The 17,151-nt window shown below is 43.5% G+C and overlaps 1 protein-coding gene and 1 long non-coding RNA gene across 4 annotated transcripts in view; one reads left to right on the top strand and one right to left on the bottom strand.

Moving 5' to 3' along the window:
* Hmt-1 (ABC transporter ATP-binding protein/permease Hmt-1) overlaps positions 1-10,108 on the top strand; it is a 134,940-nt gene extending 124,832 nt beyond the window's left edge. Inside the window, exon 21 of the mRNA XM_065436557.2 lies at positions 1,233-10,108. Within this exon, the coding sequence (XP_065292629.1) occupies positions 1,233-1,350 (118 nt within the window). The 3' untranslated portion in view covers positions 1,351-10,108. The remainder of the gene's footprint in view (positions 1-1,232) is intronic.
* LOC135905611 (uncharacterized) overlaps positions 1-16,384 on the bottom strand; it is a 135,572-nt gene extending 119,188 nt beyond the window's left edge. Inside the window, exon 1 of one of the 3 annotated variants that reach the window (XR_010565429.1) lies at positions 16,312-16,384. This is a non-coding gene — a long non-coding RNA (uncharacterized lncRNA). Of the gene's footprint in view, positions 1-16,206 lie in introns of all 3 variants that reach the window. The other 2 variants (XR_010565427.1, XR_010565428.1) reach the window with 2 other exon arrangements.
* Positions 16,385-17,151: the final 767 nt, after the last annotated feature.

Below are 17,151 nucleotides of genomic sequence, written 5' to 3'. Positions count from 1 at the left end.
CATCTTTGCCTATCTGTTTTACAGCGCGTGGTACCATCAGAAGTGTAGCGCATGCCTTTAATAGGCGATAACCTAAGCGTCATGCCATTTCCTGCTGCACACTCTGATCGTATATGTTTTCTGGCCACTAGATCTGACCTGTACAAGAAAAAGGTGCAAGGCACACGCGAGCGAGAACAGTATATAGCCGCCTATTTCACGTGAAAACGACTGTGCACACAGTTTCTTATTTCAGCACCAGCAAATCTCTGGCCGGGTCGTCGCATGCTGCATTCACAGCTATCGCCGCCAAACCTATTGCGATAAGCGTCTTCACTTATCTGTTTTACAGCACAGGGTGCATAGTGCATTGTGCCATTGGTAGTGTACTGCACGCTTTTGGTAAGCGTAACTGTATTGGGTAATTTCTTTTGTTCTTGATCGTGATTGTCGGTACCGTGAAATTGTACAAAACAGCATGATATCAATGAGATTCTACTCAATATGTAGGAAATATGTTTCAAGTGGTTTGAAAGGAACATGTGTTTTTGTGGGCCACCTGAAATATTTATCATGCTCAAAGACCCAGAGAGATGAGAATGTACATCAAGTCCTAATTTTTTACAAAAGCATAACGCCTGAAAGCCAGTGATTCTCAATAACTTAGCAAGCATCCACTAAACCTTCAATGTGACTAAACAAGGATGCACTCAAATGAACTTATAATGAGCAAGAGTACTCACTCTTCAACTAGCCCATCAACAAGTGCTTCTAAACTGCAGTTGTGATGCCTCGTAGATTTTACATATCACCATTCACTAATTTGTTACATTGTAATTCTGATCAGCATCGACACATAATCAGCGTTGCCATGCTTGCACTTCTGTTTGGCACATATGCTGTGTCAGATTATGTTGCAAGTCTGGCAACACGAGTGTTGCAGTTAGTATGGCAGAACCTTGTCACTATCAAATGTACACAATGAATGTAGCAGATTCTATAATTGTTGCGACAACCATCTGTTAATCCACAACCTACGGTGATGCCATATAAACGAGGAGCAAGTTGCCACCAGCATCACTCGGCTGACGTATTGTGGTGTCCACGTTGTCCACATTTCTGCCATCACTGCCAAGTTATACAATACTTTTTTGTTTGTGAACTTCTCGTTTCTTCCATTGTTTGCATGTGAAAATATTGCGTAGCCTTACAGTGCTGATGCATTGGGATATTTTTTGCTCTTCCCTTTACAGTCATGACGAGCTTCTTGAGTACGGCGGTATATATGCCTCCATGTGGCAGCAGCAGCAGCAAGGCACTGCGAACACTGGGCCTTCGGAAGCATCTGATGAGGGCTTCCCTGAACCATAGTTGCCTCTCCTTTGGGACTTTGCCAGCCAATCTCCTGGCTCGCCCAACGAAGTCTCTTGTGTTCCCCTACTTTATTTGTTGACCCCTAGGGTTGGGACCCATTGTGACTATGTTCTTGCATTGGGCCTACAGTGCCGGCTGTAAGCCTTTGAGCACAGGTTTATCTTCTGTGCTGAAGGGTTTCAATTCCGAATATAACATTCATATATCTGCGCCATCTGCTCCACAAGGGCATATGCCGTTTGTTTCTTTTTCTTTTATACTAGTAGCTCTTTTGTACGCTTGTTTCATAAGTAGATCTAATGTCCATGTGAAATCGTTGTGTGCAGTCAGTCAGACAATGCTGCAGCCATTATCACTACAATAGAATATTAGTTGATGTTGAGGTTATTGTGAGGGAGTAACCGAAGACCAAAGGACCGCTCCTGTATCTCTCGCTGAGCTGTGCTGCACTCACAAGTGATCATGCTTGTCTTTTAGTATTCAAAGCTATAAATTTCCCTCCACTCTTTTCCTTCTTTACTAAAATTCCAGGAGGAGGTATTTATTTATTGCATGCATAATGGTCATTACACTTTAACCTATTATTGTTTTGTGAGATGCTTATCTTTGTCGACACCAGTTAATTCAGATTAGCAAATAGCCAAATCCTGTTTTTATGCTTCTTGTGTTAGTATTTCTCTATGCGAATCATGTGTAGAATGAATGTGCAGACTTTGTGGGAGAACTGATTAACTACAATTTCCCAGCATAAACAATCTATTGCAAGTTTGTGCACCATATGTTGCACTTACTACTTGTTCAGCGCCGATGTTCTTGGAGAGGGGCTCATGTCGGCACCATAGACAGTACTGTGCTATCTTTGTACATTTCACTGAGCCCTTCTGGTGCGAAATGGACAGAGTGTTACCGTCTGTTATGACTTCGTGTACATACATATTTTTTTCCAATGTTGGAAAACGGATGGAAATTTCGGCTGCCTGTGCATGTCGAGAGAGCAAGTGAAAAAAAAAAGGAATCTTGCTAGCTACATTATCTTCGCATGCCTTTCTATGTCTGTTCAGCATATCAGTTTCTTTTGCCAGTGTTTCATATCCATGTCTGGCTTGTTTTCAAGCCACACGGAATGTTTGCAAGACAAAAAAAATTCATCATGTGGTTAGATGGCCTAGTAGTCCAGACTTTTGTGTGAAATTGATAGTATGATGTACTGCATACAACACTGAGCCCTGAGCAGTTGCTCTGAACGCATACGTGATCACTTGTAATGTTATGCAGTGTTGCAGTAAGGTTAACTGTTTGTTACTTCAAGTACATTTGCCAGTGTAACACTCATACTTAGTGTGTAGTTAATCTTGTGATAGTTGGAAATGTGATCAGTGCCTTATAGGCACGTTTATGTGCTTTTTGGAGTGTGGTGGATGGTGGCCAATCATAGGGGACAAATCTACTTCATCTACCTGTCCTGTTACAGTCAACTATCCCTAATTCTACCTCCAATGAACACTTAAAAGTGGTTCAGTTATCTTGTTTGGTTTAGTTATGGTTTAAAACGCTGTTCGAAAATGTGCAGGCTCTCTTTTTGGGGCTTCAGAATGATACTTACTTCAAAGTAAGTTTGAATCAAAATACAGAGAAGCAGTGAAACTCACCGGTATGTGGAATTTCATGGATATAATGTTTAAATGTGCATTTATATATGCTCCTTGCTCTCTACAGATTCTCATGCACTCGACAGCGATCATGCGCATGAGAATTCTGGAGCTGCTGAAACTGAGCTGCGGTCACGTTTGCACTTAAATGTCACCATGGCAGCCTGCACCAGGAAACATGCAGACACACTGTACCATGTGATTTGCCACACGCATTGCCTTTTAGTCAACAAGGCTAGCAAGCAATATGGAACTGTACCACGGCCGGTCTGGACACCCGCGCTCAATCTCTTATGACCTGTGCTGCTACCTACAGCCGCTACTCCCCGGAGGCGCTGCAAGCCAACCCTCTCCCCGCAAAAATATTCGCTCGAGCATGGCTGGTCACGACGCACGCAGTGCCCGTCAGCTGCACGCTGGTTCGGATACCGTGCACAGGTTTCTGAACAGCTGCTCCCAGCGTTGAACAAGAACTTGCCAACCGTGTCTCGTGCAGCCCCCGCTATGAGCATGGAAAGCCAGAAACTAGTAGATGAAGCTCAAAACATTGAGGTTGGCATGCGGAAGTGATGGCGCATAGCATTAGTGTGCACGGATGATCATTTGTGATTGCCAGCTGTAACAGTAAAACAAGATACTTCGATAAGAAACCATGGTCAGAAAACATTTATTTTCATCTTAAGGCCAGCACAGTCTCGCAGTACTTGAAAATGTATTCTAACAATAAAAGCATTTGCCACTTGAAAATGTTCAAATGTATCTGCTCAATCTGTTCTCGTTGCACGAAACGCACTAATGAGACAGATGCTTTTCCCTTTGAAGCTTTGACAACGTTGCAGATACTTAAACGAACTGAAAGCAGTAACAGGCACTGCTTGTAAAAACTATATACGTAGCATTCCTGTGCGACTCACACTTTCCGAGGCATGTCGTTTACAGCCTGAAATGCTTTCGCGCTGGTTTGTAGATGAAATCAGAAGGCTTGTCATTTTGCTCTGTTAGTTTCTTTGTATAGCTGACAAGAAGAATTCGGAGAAACTTTATCGAGATCAGATGTGTCAAGCATTTGGCGTAACTCCTGTCAACACCTTCCGGGCAGCACAGGAGAGGTGACTCCTCCAGATGCAGCTCAACAATTCGCATCAAGGCTTCTAAAGTCTTCGATCGTGGGAGTTCTTTGACTGCCTTTTCAAAAAATGTTGAAATCATTTCCAGGAGAACAAGGAACTCCGGCTTTGGATAGTGAAGTTCGACTTTCTCTTGTTCATGCAGAAGTTTGTACAGAGGACTGCTAGTCTTGTTCGTCATTGCAAGCATGACGCAAGCGTCACACCCAAGATCACTGATAAGCTTGGCAATATAGCCACCTACATACACCAAGCCAGAGTAAACAAGAGACGGGTGGCAGAGCTGGAGGATGTGCTCGCAGAGCTTTCAGTTCTTGAACTATATCATGAGAAACAGAGATAGCCGCTTTTTTTGATGTCTTCACCTTGTATGATGGCTTCATGCAGTGGCAGTGCTTTTTCCTTTACAATGTAATCCAGAGCTGCTGCAACGGCTCTTGCATCCAGCGTGCCGTTACCTCAGCACATAAACCGAAGTTTTCCGAATATAATGCCTATGTAGAATCACTGCTGAGTTGCCTAGTCAGAATGTAGTTGACCCCTCTTCTCAGCAGCAATTGGGCTACCTCCACTGTAGACTTTGTGCTAAAAAGTAGGGCATTGTGTGTTTCCTCAGTGAAGCTCCCAACACCATTTGTGATGGAACAGTCTTGAATCTTCTTCACTTAGTTGCAAAATTCATTTTGCAGCCACAGTAGTCGGTCATCATTTTCCCTGAAGATGGGCATTTTGAAATCGCTTCCCTTGTATGTTGTCATGAATTTCAAACGGTTTATTCATAACTTTTATGAAGTTGATCGTAGATGTTGCGTCCTTGAAAGCAAAGTGAGCAGAGTTGACTCGCGAGTTCTGCTGGAGGTGTTCCAGCGCCGCAGTGACTTGGGGTGAAAACGCCTGCAGGGCATGTAGCATGTTCATTTTCTCAATGTTTGATGGATGGACATGTTTTTTTGTCAGATTTCTGGCCAGCTTTGTTGTCATTTCCTTGTGGTGCTCGTACAATTTCTGCACTAATCTGCCACTGATGATGCAAGTGCTGTCTCTGAGCTAGTGTTCCAAAAATTGACTGTGGACATTTTTGAAAACATGGCAAGGATAGAAGCTTAAAAAATTACTCTTTCATCGTCATGAGGATGGTTTACCGCAGTTTACAACGGACCACTCCCCATGAGCTTAAACATTGTTCTGTATGCAGAGTGGTTATTAGTAATAATACAAATCACTACAAAGCCGCATTCCTCAACTGCAGAGTCGACGTCGTTCGTCCATGTATACAAGTCTCTGCCGCGGAGCTGCTTTGTGAAGTAGTATGAACAAGGGACCGTGTTTGAGCTGGTCAATTCTTGAAGCACAAAACATAAGACTCGGTTAGCAAGTATTTTGTTCTTGTTACATGGCACACAGGGTGTTACGGTGTTACATGGGGTTTTCTGGCTTGTCTCTTATCCCAAATACTATGCCAGACTTCCAATCATAGATGCACATAGGCTTTTTTGGAACTTCATCGATTATTAATGAAGCCATGTGCCATTTGTGGCTAAGAAGGGAAGCCTTGTGGATCAGCCTCTCCTTCATGACGCTACTCATTCCAGAAGTTAAGCTAGGACTGACAAAGCGCTGCAATGTGTACTTGTGTGGCAGTGTGAGCAGTTCAGTTTGGGCATGATCAAAGCCTTTTGCCAAAAGAAAGCGCCATATCACTCACTCTGATTACTTGTTCAGAGTAAGACTGGAATTTCTTCTGGTATCCATCAATTTGGGGAAGCAGAGACAGCTTATTTATCTCCTTTTTCGGCGTCTGCAGCAATTTTTTGTCAACGATGAGTAGTGCTTGTCGTCACGATATGAAGAGATCGCCTTTGTCTGGGCTTCTAGTTGCTGCTGTATTCTGAACACTTGGAGCGCTAATACACCACCTGTGAACGAAGCTTTGCCGTCACTAATCGGTTGCGACTTGCCCATTGCACACTGTACATGGTTGTTGTTTGCGTACATATAATAGCTTTCTGCTCGGTTTCGTGTTCTGGCAACTCTAAAGCTGCATTCTCACAATCTTCTGTGTCTGCCTTTAGTTTTTCTCGCTTTCTAACAAGGAGGAGTGTCTCGGACTTTTGGGGTCCTACGTGCTTTCTTCACACTGGGTGCTAGGCAAGACAGATAGCCTTCAAATATGGTTGGAACCGCACCGGGAACCGGTTTTCTCAATTTACAATCACTGTCATAGTCACTCGCTAAAAAGTGCTTGCTGCAAACTGTAGTTGACTGTGATTTGTCGTTAATGACGAGATTTTTTCGCGAGATGTTTCTTTGCCATTTGTCACCCAGTTCCCAATCAGCTGAAAACTGGTGAAACGATACACTGGGAGTCTTTCCAGACCGCGACTGACAAAATGGCACGCAACAATACACCATAGCCACAATCTTGACATGCCAAGCTTCACAAGTGTGTGATGCTAGCATACATGAAAAGTCAGATGCAGAAACTTACTGTGAAATGTGACTTTGTCAACAAGGCATGCGAAGCATGTGGCAGGCTTGTAGATCACTTCACATGGCAAACCATTCATTCACGCATTTCAACACAGTAAAAATAAAATAAATGACACAGTCCATGGAAAAATGTGCTCTCTTGCGCGCCGATTTGTTTGAAACCCAAGTCCAGCGCCACCACAGCAAGGGTTGGCTCGTGGTGCCCTCTCGCAGAGATCATCAGTGCAGCAGCACAGAAAAATATGCATTGCCTCCTCGAAGCCTGCTCTTGCTGTAAGGAGGGAGCAAGTGTGCGTGCCCAGACCGGCTGTGACTGTACTTTAAAAGCTCTTGCAAAGAAAATTTGCTTACTAAGATTTCTGACAAGCAGGCAAGCTGTAGGTCCGTGTGATCATCACTGCGTACACAAAGCTATCTAGCTTGTTAATCTACTTTAAGAGCAGCTGAAACTCGTATTGCTTGTCATGTGGTTTCCATTTTCATGCTTGTGTATTGTTCTGGCAATGGAGACAATTGCCTGTCTTTTGTTGGGTTTATTTTTTGCAAAAAGTAAGCAGAAAATCATTTGGCTTGATTCGCCACTTCCCAGAGTGTATCAAAGAAGATTGGTTTCTTCAAGTGGAAAGGTGTTTGCATTAATGTAATGCAGGTTTTTTTTTTTCTTGTAATAGGCGATTTGCAAAGCCTACAAGTGAGCTTCTCCACACACCTCATTTGATCTAACCTAGATAGTGAACCTGAGGCTAGAATTGTAATTATGGTTTCATCATGCTGGCTGGTAACATCATTCCTGCTGCCCTTGATTTTCTGCATCGTCTAAGCTTAAAATATGTATCTCGACTTTAACAATACCACTTGCGAGAATGCAGTCACCTGCGTTAGGGCAACTCATATGTGTTGGAAAGCCCGCTTACATAATTTTGCATAGTGCTTCATAATGTGGAATGCTCAATCGCGAAGCATCCGCCAGTTTGCAACCGTTGTGAAAAGGTACTCTCTCGGTGTCCAAAGGAGCAGGCTAACAAGTATACGCAAGAGAGGCCACAGGTCTCCAAGAAAGTAAGAGCATAACAAATGGGAGAGGGCATGAAGGTGCAATGTGGTGCAGCAACCCAAGCCGCTACAGCAATTTGCGCACATATCTGGCTTCATAGTTAAGAGCATCGTAGTTTTACAAAGCACAATGGGTGATTGGCATTGTTGTTCCAGCCTTGTAGCTAAATGCACACATGTCATGCTGTACTCAACAGTTACATAATAATAAGTCCATGGCTGTTGTCGCATTGCCCGTGTTCAGTTTGCAAGCAATTCTAATATTTATTTTGTTATTTTCCGGGCCATAAAAGGTCTCATCTGGCCTCATAGTTCAGAGCATCATGGTCTTACCGAAGCACAATGGGTGATGGGCAGTTTTGTATTCATCACCCTGCGCTGGGCAGTTATTGAATAAGACTATGGCTGCTGTCATGTTGCCTCTGTTTAACTGGTGGAGTATTTGATGCAATTTTTTTATTTTTGTGGCCATCAAAAGATCCCTTACATCATATTTCTGGTTGTGTCACGTTTGTACGAAGACTGTACTAGCTGTCCAGAGTGCGCACTGTGTATTATTTATGTTTCCCTCTCATGGTGCAATTATGTAGATGTTTTATTACCTCTGCAGGACCTGCAGCTGTGGTGTATACTCAAACAAAATAACGTCATCTTTTTTCTCAGGCTGACGGTTATCAAAGAAAATTGGGGAATGTGTTGCATATGGAGGAGCACTTGAAATTATGCCTATGGTGATCGAACATTGTGCATAGATGGTATTCAGACTTGGAAGAAACATTCAGATGCTGCAAATAGACTTTTTAAAGTAGTATTTAAAAAAAATAAGGGATTGTGCTCAAAGTTTTATAACTGAGAAAATATTTCACCCGTCTAAAATATGCTGGCAGACTTCCAGCTGTGCTACATTATTGTCTAAGCTGCCACTTCATCACTTATGAGTTAATTTCTGGGGTCATACAAACAATATCATCAGGAATTCTTTTAGTGGTTCAAGAGTCAGTATTTAGATTCTGTCGTTTTTCCTGTCATCATCTAAAGCTGTGTTGTTTCACACAGCTTTATCATCACTCATGGTATCCTAAATGAGCTGAATTGGCATGCATTTTCTTGCATGCTTGAGTTAGTCAGCTTTGATTTGCTGGCTTATTGAAATTAAATGTGGTTGTCAAGCCTCAGTGCCTAGGAAATGCTGCTGTAAGAACAATGTTCAAGCATGTTATCCTGTTTGATGTTTTTATTTTTTCCTTTCTATATCTTGACCATCCACTGTTATAGTTCTTGATACAGCAGGCTATGTTAGGTTACTCACATTATATTTGTGAAAATCCAAGCATAATTGCTTGGTGTTTTTTGTATCCGTGGGGCAAGCAAGCCAGGTGCTGTTGAGACCCACTCTAGTAAGAGATTTTGTATGTGTGCGAAACCTAGACATTCATATTGCATGCTTGTGATCTAGGCTTTTTGCGCAAGTAAATGGTCCTATGGCCACATTATACTGTTATGTCTGTGGTATAGAGTTCACACATTCATGTTGTATTTGTGACTTTTTTACCATTTCTGCTGGCTTATATTTAGCAGAGTGAATGAAAACAAAGTCATGAACGCAGTGTCATATACTCTGCTGCACAGGGCACCACTATGACTGGCTATTGATGTCCATTTAATGATTACCACAGGACTGAGCTTGGACATCATTTGCTTATGTTGTCCTCATGACAAACAAGGTGTCGAGGGGCGCAAGGATATGAAGGTTGTTTCACCTAGCTTGAAGCAAGCGTAGAAAAGAAAGGGGTACTTTCTTTGTGGTTATGACTAATAGTATTTTGTTCTATCAGATTAAGCTACTTGGAATATTTTTTTCTCTTTTTTTGGTTGGAGCTTGTTAGCTATTTAGTTAGATTAGCTGTGCAAAATTTTAAATATTGATTTTGTGGTGCAAGGTATATTTGACAGCTGTAGAGCATGTTCAGAAGCACCCTGTGCAGCTGTTTCGAACTTTTACTTGGTTCTTCCTTTTTGGACTTTGAAGACAGCTCATGAAGTACCAAAATACCGGATTCATAGTGGTCTTTGAAATCCATGAATAAAAATCTGAAATTTCTGAGGCTTTAAATACCCTTAAATTATAATGAACTGCCTAAAAATAATTGAATATTATTTTTTGCTAAGCTTAGGAGACCTTTTTTGGGTGCCTGACCACAAAATTGGTACAAGCTAGTCAAGCCAGTTCAGTTTGGGTCGGAGTTTGTGGTGGGAGATGTTGATCCCTATCCACGTAGCCTTTGTGTTTATGCATAGCAAAAGTAAAGTTTGTTTAATGTTGATGCCACTGTCTTGTTTTCAACCTTTGAAACATAGTGTTGCATGAGTCCTTCAAAATGCTTTGTTGGCCTTTGGACGTCCTTAATAAAAACCCACAGTTTTATTTCACGAAAACTGCTACGAACATTGAAAAAATGGCAAACTTCACCATACATTTGCAAACCTACAATCTATTGCTCTGAATCTTATTGTCAAGGAATGAATCCTGTGTGCAGGCAGCAACATGAAACAATGAGCTTGGCACCTCATGGTAGAGGGATTGTCATGCCAGCAGCCTAGATGTCAAAATACAAAGCCATAATGTTTGCAACTGAGAAGCAAGGGGTTCGCGTCAAAAGTTTGCTTTGTGACCAACAGTTAGATTTTTTTGATGATAACTTGATTGCGAATGCTCTATTTTAGCTGTGCAAATGAGTCATTTCATTTTTTTCATAACTCTCACAGACCTGAAGAAAGTGGCCTATAAAATACATCTTTAAGCCCAGACTCAATGACAGCAGTTTTGTGCTCGACGGCGATGAGTGGCGGCTTTGAGCGACGAAACAGGCCATCGTACGAACAGCTGCTGCATATGGCATGGCCGCATTTGCCCTATTTTGAAAGCAATCTACGACGGGGACAGAGTGCTGATAGCTTCCTGTGCATTGTGTTTTCGCCGGTTAATTCGCGTTGAAGCTATAGACAGCATTCGCTCACACTGCTACCGTGCTTCCTCACTCCAGGGTTTTGACAATGAGTTTTCTCAGTCATCGAGCGAGTTGTGTCAGTGTTTGCTTGTGCGTGTATGACACCATGCTTGTTAATTAGCTAATAAACGAATGTTTGCAAGTTTATACGGCGGATAAAACTACTATCCTTACTTCGTATAGCTGTCCACTAATTTGCTGTCACAATCGATGCTTCACCTTTCGGGTGAAACTGCGACTTTTTTTATTTCACTTCATACACCCTGTATGATGGTCTGGATACTAACCAGATTTGTTTCTTCTTTATACTAATTTACCGTGTTTATGCCGTTAGGCCTTGGCACAGGTTTGGCATAAGCTGAAATTTAGAAAAGCTATACTCGCGTACAACTTTCTGTGGCTATGAAGCGACAGCTATAAAGGCAAAGCGTGCACAAGTGAGAGCGCTTCTGAAAAGGGCCACGTCTTAATCCACATTAGTTAATGAGTCCACATTAATCTTAATCCACATTAGCCTTAATCCACATTATGTTTAGGTTAGTTTAGGCAACAGTTAAATAAGACAACACACCGCTGAGTGTAAAGGTTTGCTTATTTTGCGGCTTTTCCCTTCCCTGCCTGGGCAAATGCAAAACCATCACACAGGGAAGTGGCGTCAATTCAGCGACTGTTCTGAGCAACCAAAAGTGCTGTCCTACTTCGCGCAGTAACACATGTGCAGCTGCTACATGCCCGTAGCTTTCCCTTCATAGCCACGAAAAATTGTTCGCATTTTAACGCGAGAGCATTAAGGGCCACGTGTCGCAAAAAAGTCCGATGTCGGCGTTGGACGTCACTTGCCGAAAAATCATTCCGAACCACAAGCACGCAAGCCCTCCCCTTGCCACAGATGTGTTACTCAACTAACTGAAGTGCTCAAAGTAAACTACGTCAGAAAAATCTTGAAGTATGACCTAAACCATTGCGCTCAAGATGTTCCTGCTTGTCTATATTTAATGACGCTGCATTATTTTTACTTAATGGGATCAATGGGTGAAGTTCATCTCTTGTGAAATCAAGGACCTGGAGTGTATTTCTCACAAGCCTGCAGTGGGCTTCTTTCATGTGCGCTCCCCAATTCACATGGCAGAGCAAACCTACAGGACGCGTAGTATTCGCTGCAAAAAGCATGAGCTCTCTTTCATTTCATATTGTGAATAGACATGCATGTCGGTGGAGTGGCAGTTGAAAGAGTTATGCAAGCTGAGTTGTTGCAGCACAGAATATAATGTTCCTGTATTTTTCTGTGTGTTCTCATTATCCAAGTGACAACTACACTTATAACCTGTGCTGTGTGTTAAAAATTGATTATTCGGTTTCACTGTGGAGGCAGTTTTATGAAAGACAGGGGGTGCTAGCTGCTGCACCTTTTGTGAGTGGTGTGGAGTGTGTCTTGTTTTAAGAGACCTTAAATGAACTCTGGCATGTTTTGCACATTCTAAGTAAACACATGCACTGCATGCAGTGTGCCGTGATTATCATCTTTTGCCAACATGGCAGCGCTGCGCACAGCCGGTCAGCTACAAAAAAAAAAATATCAATCCCATGCTCTTCTCTGGGCTTTCCTGCTCCTTTGCTCTCACGTCGTGACGTCAGCATGGTGCTGCGTGTGACGTCACAAGGGTAAAAGTTATCAATTTGTCGGCCAACGAGGTGCCCCAGGGAAAACAATGACGTTCTGGGATATCCTATGGTCATCCATTGTCACAACATGGCTATCCTAGGGATGTGTCAAATGTGTTCTGCGGATGTCCTTCACACTTTCATTTGTCACACTAAATTTACGTGTCCTGCGAAGATACCCTAGCCGAATGTCCACAAGAGACACCATGGGGACATGTCTACATTTTACGTACACATGTGAGGTCCGTTGGCACAGTGTGTGCTATAGTGTCTACTACATTTGCAGCCCTCACTGTGCGACAGATGCAACAGCCACAGCACCCATGCACGAAGAATTAATAGATACATTGCGTGCGCATGTTATGTGCGCAGGCACGCAAGCTGAGGTGCAGCATACTTGTTCTTGGCTTTCCACAAAGCACATGTGGTTTATTGAACTGGAGTTTCTAAATTGAGTCAGAAAATTCACTAAGTACGACATACACACGAACCGTACATAAATTTGGATTGTATTTTGAACATGCAAGAAAACGTAACTGTTTTGATGATGCTCAATGTCTCTTGGAGGACAAATATTCATGAGTGTGCTGAAATATGGTTATATCTGTGATATCCTTGGGACGTCTGCAGTAGCATATGCGAAACTGGACTTCCAGCAGATGTTCTATGTCTCTAAAATGGTGCACGAACATTTTGATTCGGATGTTTACAGACGAAGTGTTCTACTGGTATGATAGTGGCAACATGATAATTAGTCCGCTGTGTGTTCTAAGGAAAAAGGGGGGCTCACCCATTGCTCACCGCTGAACCTTTTATGAAGTTTCCATTCAGTCGCCGTTGCACAGACACCACCTCCCCTTCCCGCCTTAAATGGCTATTTGAGGCGGGAAGAGGAGGAACCTTTCATAACGGTTGACAGGACCCGTAACTTTAGAAATTAGATTCTAATGTTTCAAATGTCAAAACCACGATCTGAATATGAGGCATGCTGTAGTGGCGCTCTCCGGTAAACTTTGATCACCTGTGGTTCTTTAACCTGCACCTAAATCTTAGTACACTGGCTGCCCTATCAAAATGCTGCCGCCATGGCTGGGATTGAACCCGCAACCTTGAGCTCAGCAGCGGAACGCTATAGCTACTAAGCGACCGCGGCGGGTCGGGGCGCCATTTATTAACAAATGCCTCAAGGGCACGCACGCACGCATGCACTCGCACACAAACACTACGGTAGAACCAATCCTGCGATGACTGTCGATGGTAATTCAATTAGCATTCAAGCAATCTTATTTCTAAATTCACCTTTATATAACATCTGTAGTGGTCATTCTGAGACTTCTGTTGCATCGGCTATATGTGGCATACCCTCGTATCGTCCCACTTTGCCATGAAACTCGCTTCGCAAGGTCACTCACAAGATAGCATGCAGTGTGATGACTGTGACGATGATGGCATGACGAGATGACGATGGTATAACTACGATGATCGACATAAAGACAATGGGATGATAAGTAGTGTATGACGACAATGGCGTGATGACGACACCGGCATAACAACCGAATGACGAAACTGGAATGACAATGATGGCATGACTACGATGGCATGACAATGATGGAATGTGAGCGGTTGCATGATAGAAATAGTCGGACGATGCAATGAAGATGCTGGCATAACAATGGTGGCATAATCACGATTGAATGGTAGCATGATTATGATGGAATGACGAATAAGGAATAAGTGGCATTGATGGATCAACGAAGCCAGTATGACGACAGCGACATGATGATCAGTGATATGACGTCACTGAAGTGATCACAAAACAGCAGCATGGCAACGATCTTATGACGATGGTAGTGTGATAATGACTGTATACATGATGACGGCATGACAAAAGTCGGATGAAGGATTAAGTTAGAAGGACGATGGAACGACTGCAACATCATCACAATGATGGTATGACATCAATGCATGACGACCACGGTATTACGATGATGGCATGACAAGGGTATGACAACGACTGTAGAAGACAATGGCGTGACGACAAGTGTATCACAAAGTCAGTATGACAGCAGTGGCATCATGACGAGTGAGACGAAGCTGGATTGACAATGATGCAATGACCACAACGGTAGTTTGACAATGAATGTATGACGACGATGGCATGACAAAAATCGGATGACAAAGCTGGAATGACGGCGACGCAACGACTGCGACGTCATCACGAGCACATGCCTAGTGGCCAAAGATATTAGACAACTTGGGCTGCTGGGTTGGCGTAGAAGGTGTGACGACAACAGCATGACTGTACTCCCATCTTACAAGCTGTTTGCAGCACTGTGGAAGCTACACGAATTCTGAGCCAATAGGAAGGCTGAATGCCCCTCGAGATGTGCTCACCCGCGCCACATCGTCTGCTCAGCGTCTGCTTGCCATCCTGTTACATGCCCCATGGTTGGCGAATTGACGTAAAAAATGCTCACTCCGTAATCATAAGCTGCATTTACATGCATATGACAGCAGGGCTTCAATTTACCTGTACTCTTTCCCTGCAGTTACCTTGCAGTCTCCTTCGCAAGTAGTACTGGCGAATTTTCTTACAAATGTTCACCTGCGCCTCAGCATTTTCTTGGCGTCTACTTTGCGTTTGCTCGCTACCGTCGTCACGTACCCTGTTAGAGCGGGATTGTAAATAATGATGTAATGAACAATTAGGCTTTCATAGCATTCCGCATCGTCAATGCATCACCAATGCTAATGCTGTGACGCCATCGGCTAACTAGAAATCAAACCGGTTTTACATCTATAAGTGTCCTATCTAGTCCTAGCAGCGTGAGTCTAGCATCTAGTCCTAGCAGCATGTCGTAGGTGATCTGAGTAATTACGACAAAACATACGTAATGATTTGACCTCAGCTCGCGATGAGGCTTAGCAATCATAGAGTTTCCTACAAAAATTACTAAGGGGAACTCTGGCGCTGCAGTCGTTGTCCTACCATAGGAATAATGGAAAGTACATGGACTTGTCTGATCTTCGTGCTTGTAGACTCAGACGTTCTTGTGGCTTTGTATATTACGCTATATAAATCTTATTGTATATTTCAGCGCAGTCTATATTTTTCGAAGTGCAGAAGACGCCAGGAAGGCGTACAATTGCTATTAATTACAACGATTGAGCTTGTCCAGGTGGCCAAATCGAAACGCGCCAAGCGTTTCAAGGCACTGGCATGCCCGCGATAAATTCATAAAGGCGTTTCATTCGCTCGTCGATACATGCGTCCGTGGCTTAATGGTTTCGATATCAGGCTTCTGTGCTACGGTCCCTGTGCTCGAATCCTGTCATCGGGCAATTTTGATGATGTTTATTTAATTAATTATTACGCAATACACTGTTGAAAAATGACGAGTTTACAAAGTCACAACGCCGTTTGAAGCCAAAAAGACGAAGTTTAGGCAAATCCATGTACTTCCCATAATTCTCATGCTGGGACAACCGCTCGCATTGCAGCTCCCGTAGACACTAGCGCCAGAGTTCCCTCTAGTAATTTTGTAGGAAACTCTATGTTAGCAATGACAGATTTTGTCGCTTGTTGCTGACGGGGGGGAGAGCCAGTACCAAGTGCGAATTCGTATGCAAGCGGGTGGTCGGCACTGCCATGTTGCCACAGTTAGGATGGCTATTGCTGTTACCGGCATTAACTGCCACAGTATTTCTCGGTTTACGACGTGCATGCACAAACGTCGTAACATATTACGTATCGCTGTATTGTATTAGTAGCCAGCAAAAAATAAAACTCGTGTAGCCAATCAACAGCCAGTTACGCCGAGAACTATATTCTGCTGCGCAAGGGTATTGCTATATATGTCATACCTTCGGCAGTGCTGAAACTAGAGATGGTCAAGACCTCCTCACTTCAGTGAGCGACTTGGAATGACTCAGCTCACTGAAATGAACCGGTTTATTTGAACGACTCACCGGTTCACTTAAATCTGCAACCTGTGTTATGCAGTGCGGCCCTCTGTCTCGTTTTCTTCTTATGCCTGTGCCGGCACGCTACCCCCCCCCCCCTGCCGCGCGATAGTGGCGATGATGCCATAATGCGCCGGGACAAAAAAAAAAAAAGGAAAGTCGTAGAAAGTCGTACAGTGGCGGTCGAACTGCGCAATTTTCGCCATTTTGCTACAATTCAACTCGCCTGCTCCTGGCTGCACTCACTAAAATGTAATTTGTGTCAACTGCGCAAAAAGGCTAGGTATTTTCGCGTGTTCACGGCAATGCAATGTTTACAGTAGGGCTTGCAACTACTCAATTATACGAATCGATTTGTGAACATTCATATACAGTCAGCGACCGATATTTCCGGACATGCCCGAAAATTCGAGCGCATTCGCGGCACCGCCACGTACCCTATATAGATTCAATGTATAAGAACATCTCAAATTTCGGGCGCAAAACCTTCGCCGTCTGATTTTCCGGCATTTTTGCCATGACCGCAGGTCCGAAACGGCAATAATCGAAGTCGCCACAGCGGCCATATTGATTATCTCGCTGCCTCCAACCGGCGCGCTCGCACGCAGGTCCGCCGGCAGCCGTAGCCACCACCGCGGCAACGCTAGGCCTAGCTACTTTCGACGTTAGCTATCAAGTTTCTTGCTGTTCGGTGCCGTGTTTTTCATTGAAACAAATTGCCGCTATTACCAATGGCGCCGACTTCGCCTTTGTAATCCTCGCAATTGGCTTCGAAGCTCGGAAAGTACGGCGCGTTGAATATTGCCAGTTCCCGAAAATGAGCTTCCCTCAATACAGCAGTGCAAC

This window comes from Dermacentor albipictus, chromosome 1, assembly GCF_038994185.2.
Source record: "Dermacentor albipictus isolate Rhodes 1998 colony chromosome 1, USDA_Dalb.pri_finalv2, whole genome shotgun sequence".
NCBI lineage: Eukaryota > Metazoa > Arthropoda > Arachnida > Ixodida > Ixodidae > Dermacentor > Dermacentor albipictus.
Note: the sequence above shows the minus strand (reverse complement) of the source record. Positions and strands in the feature narration are given on the sequence as shown.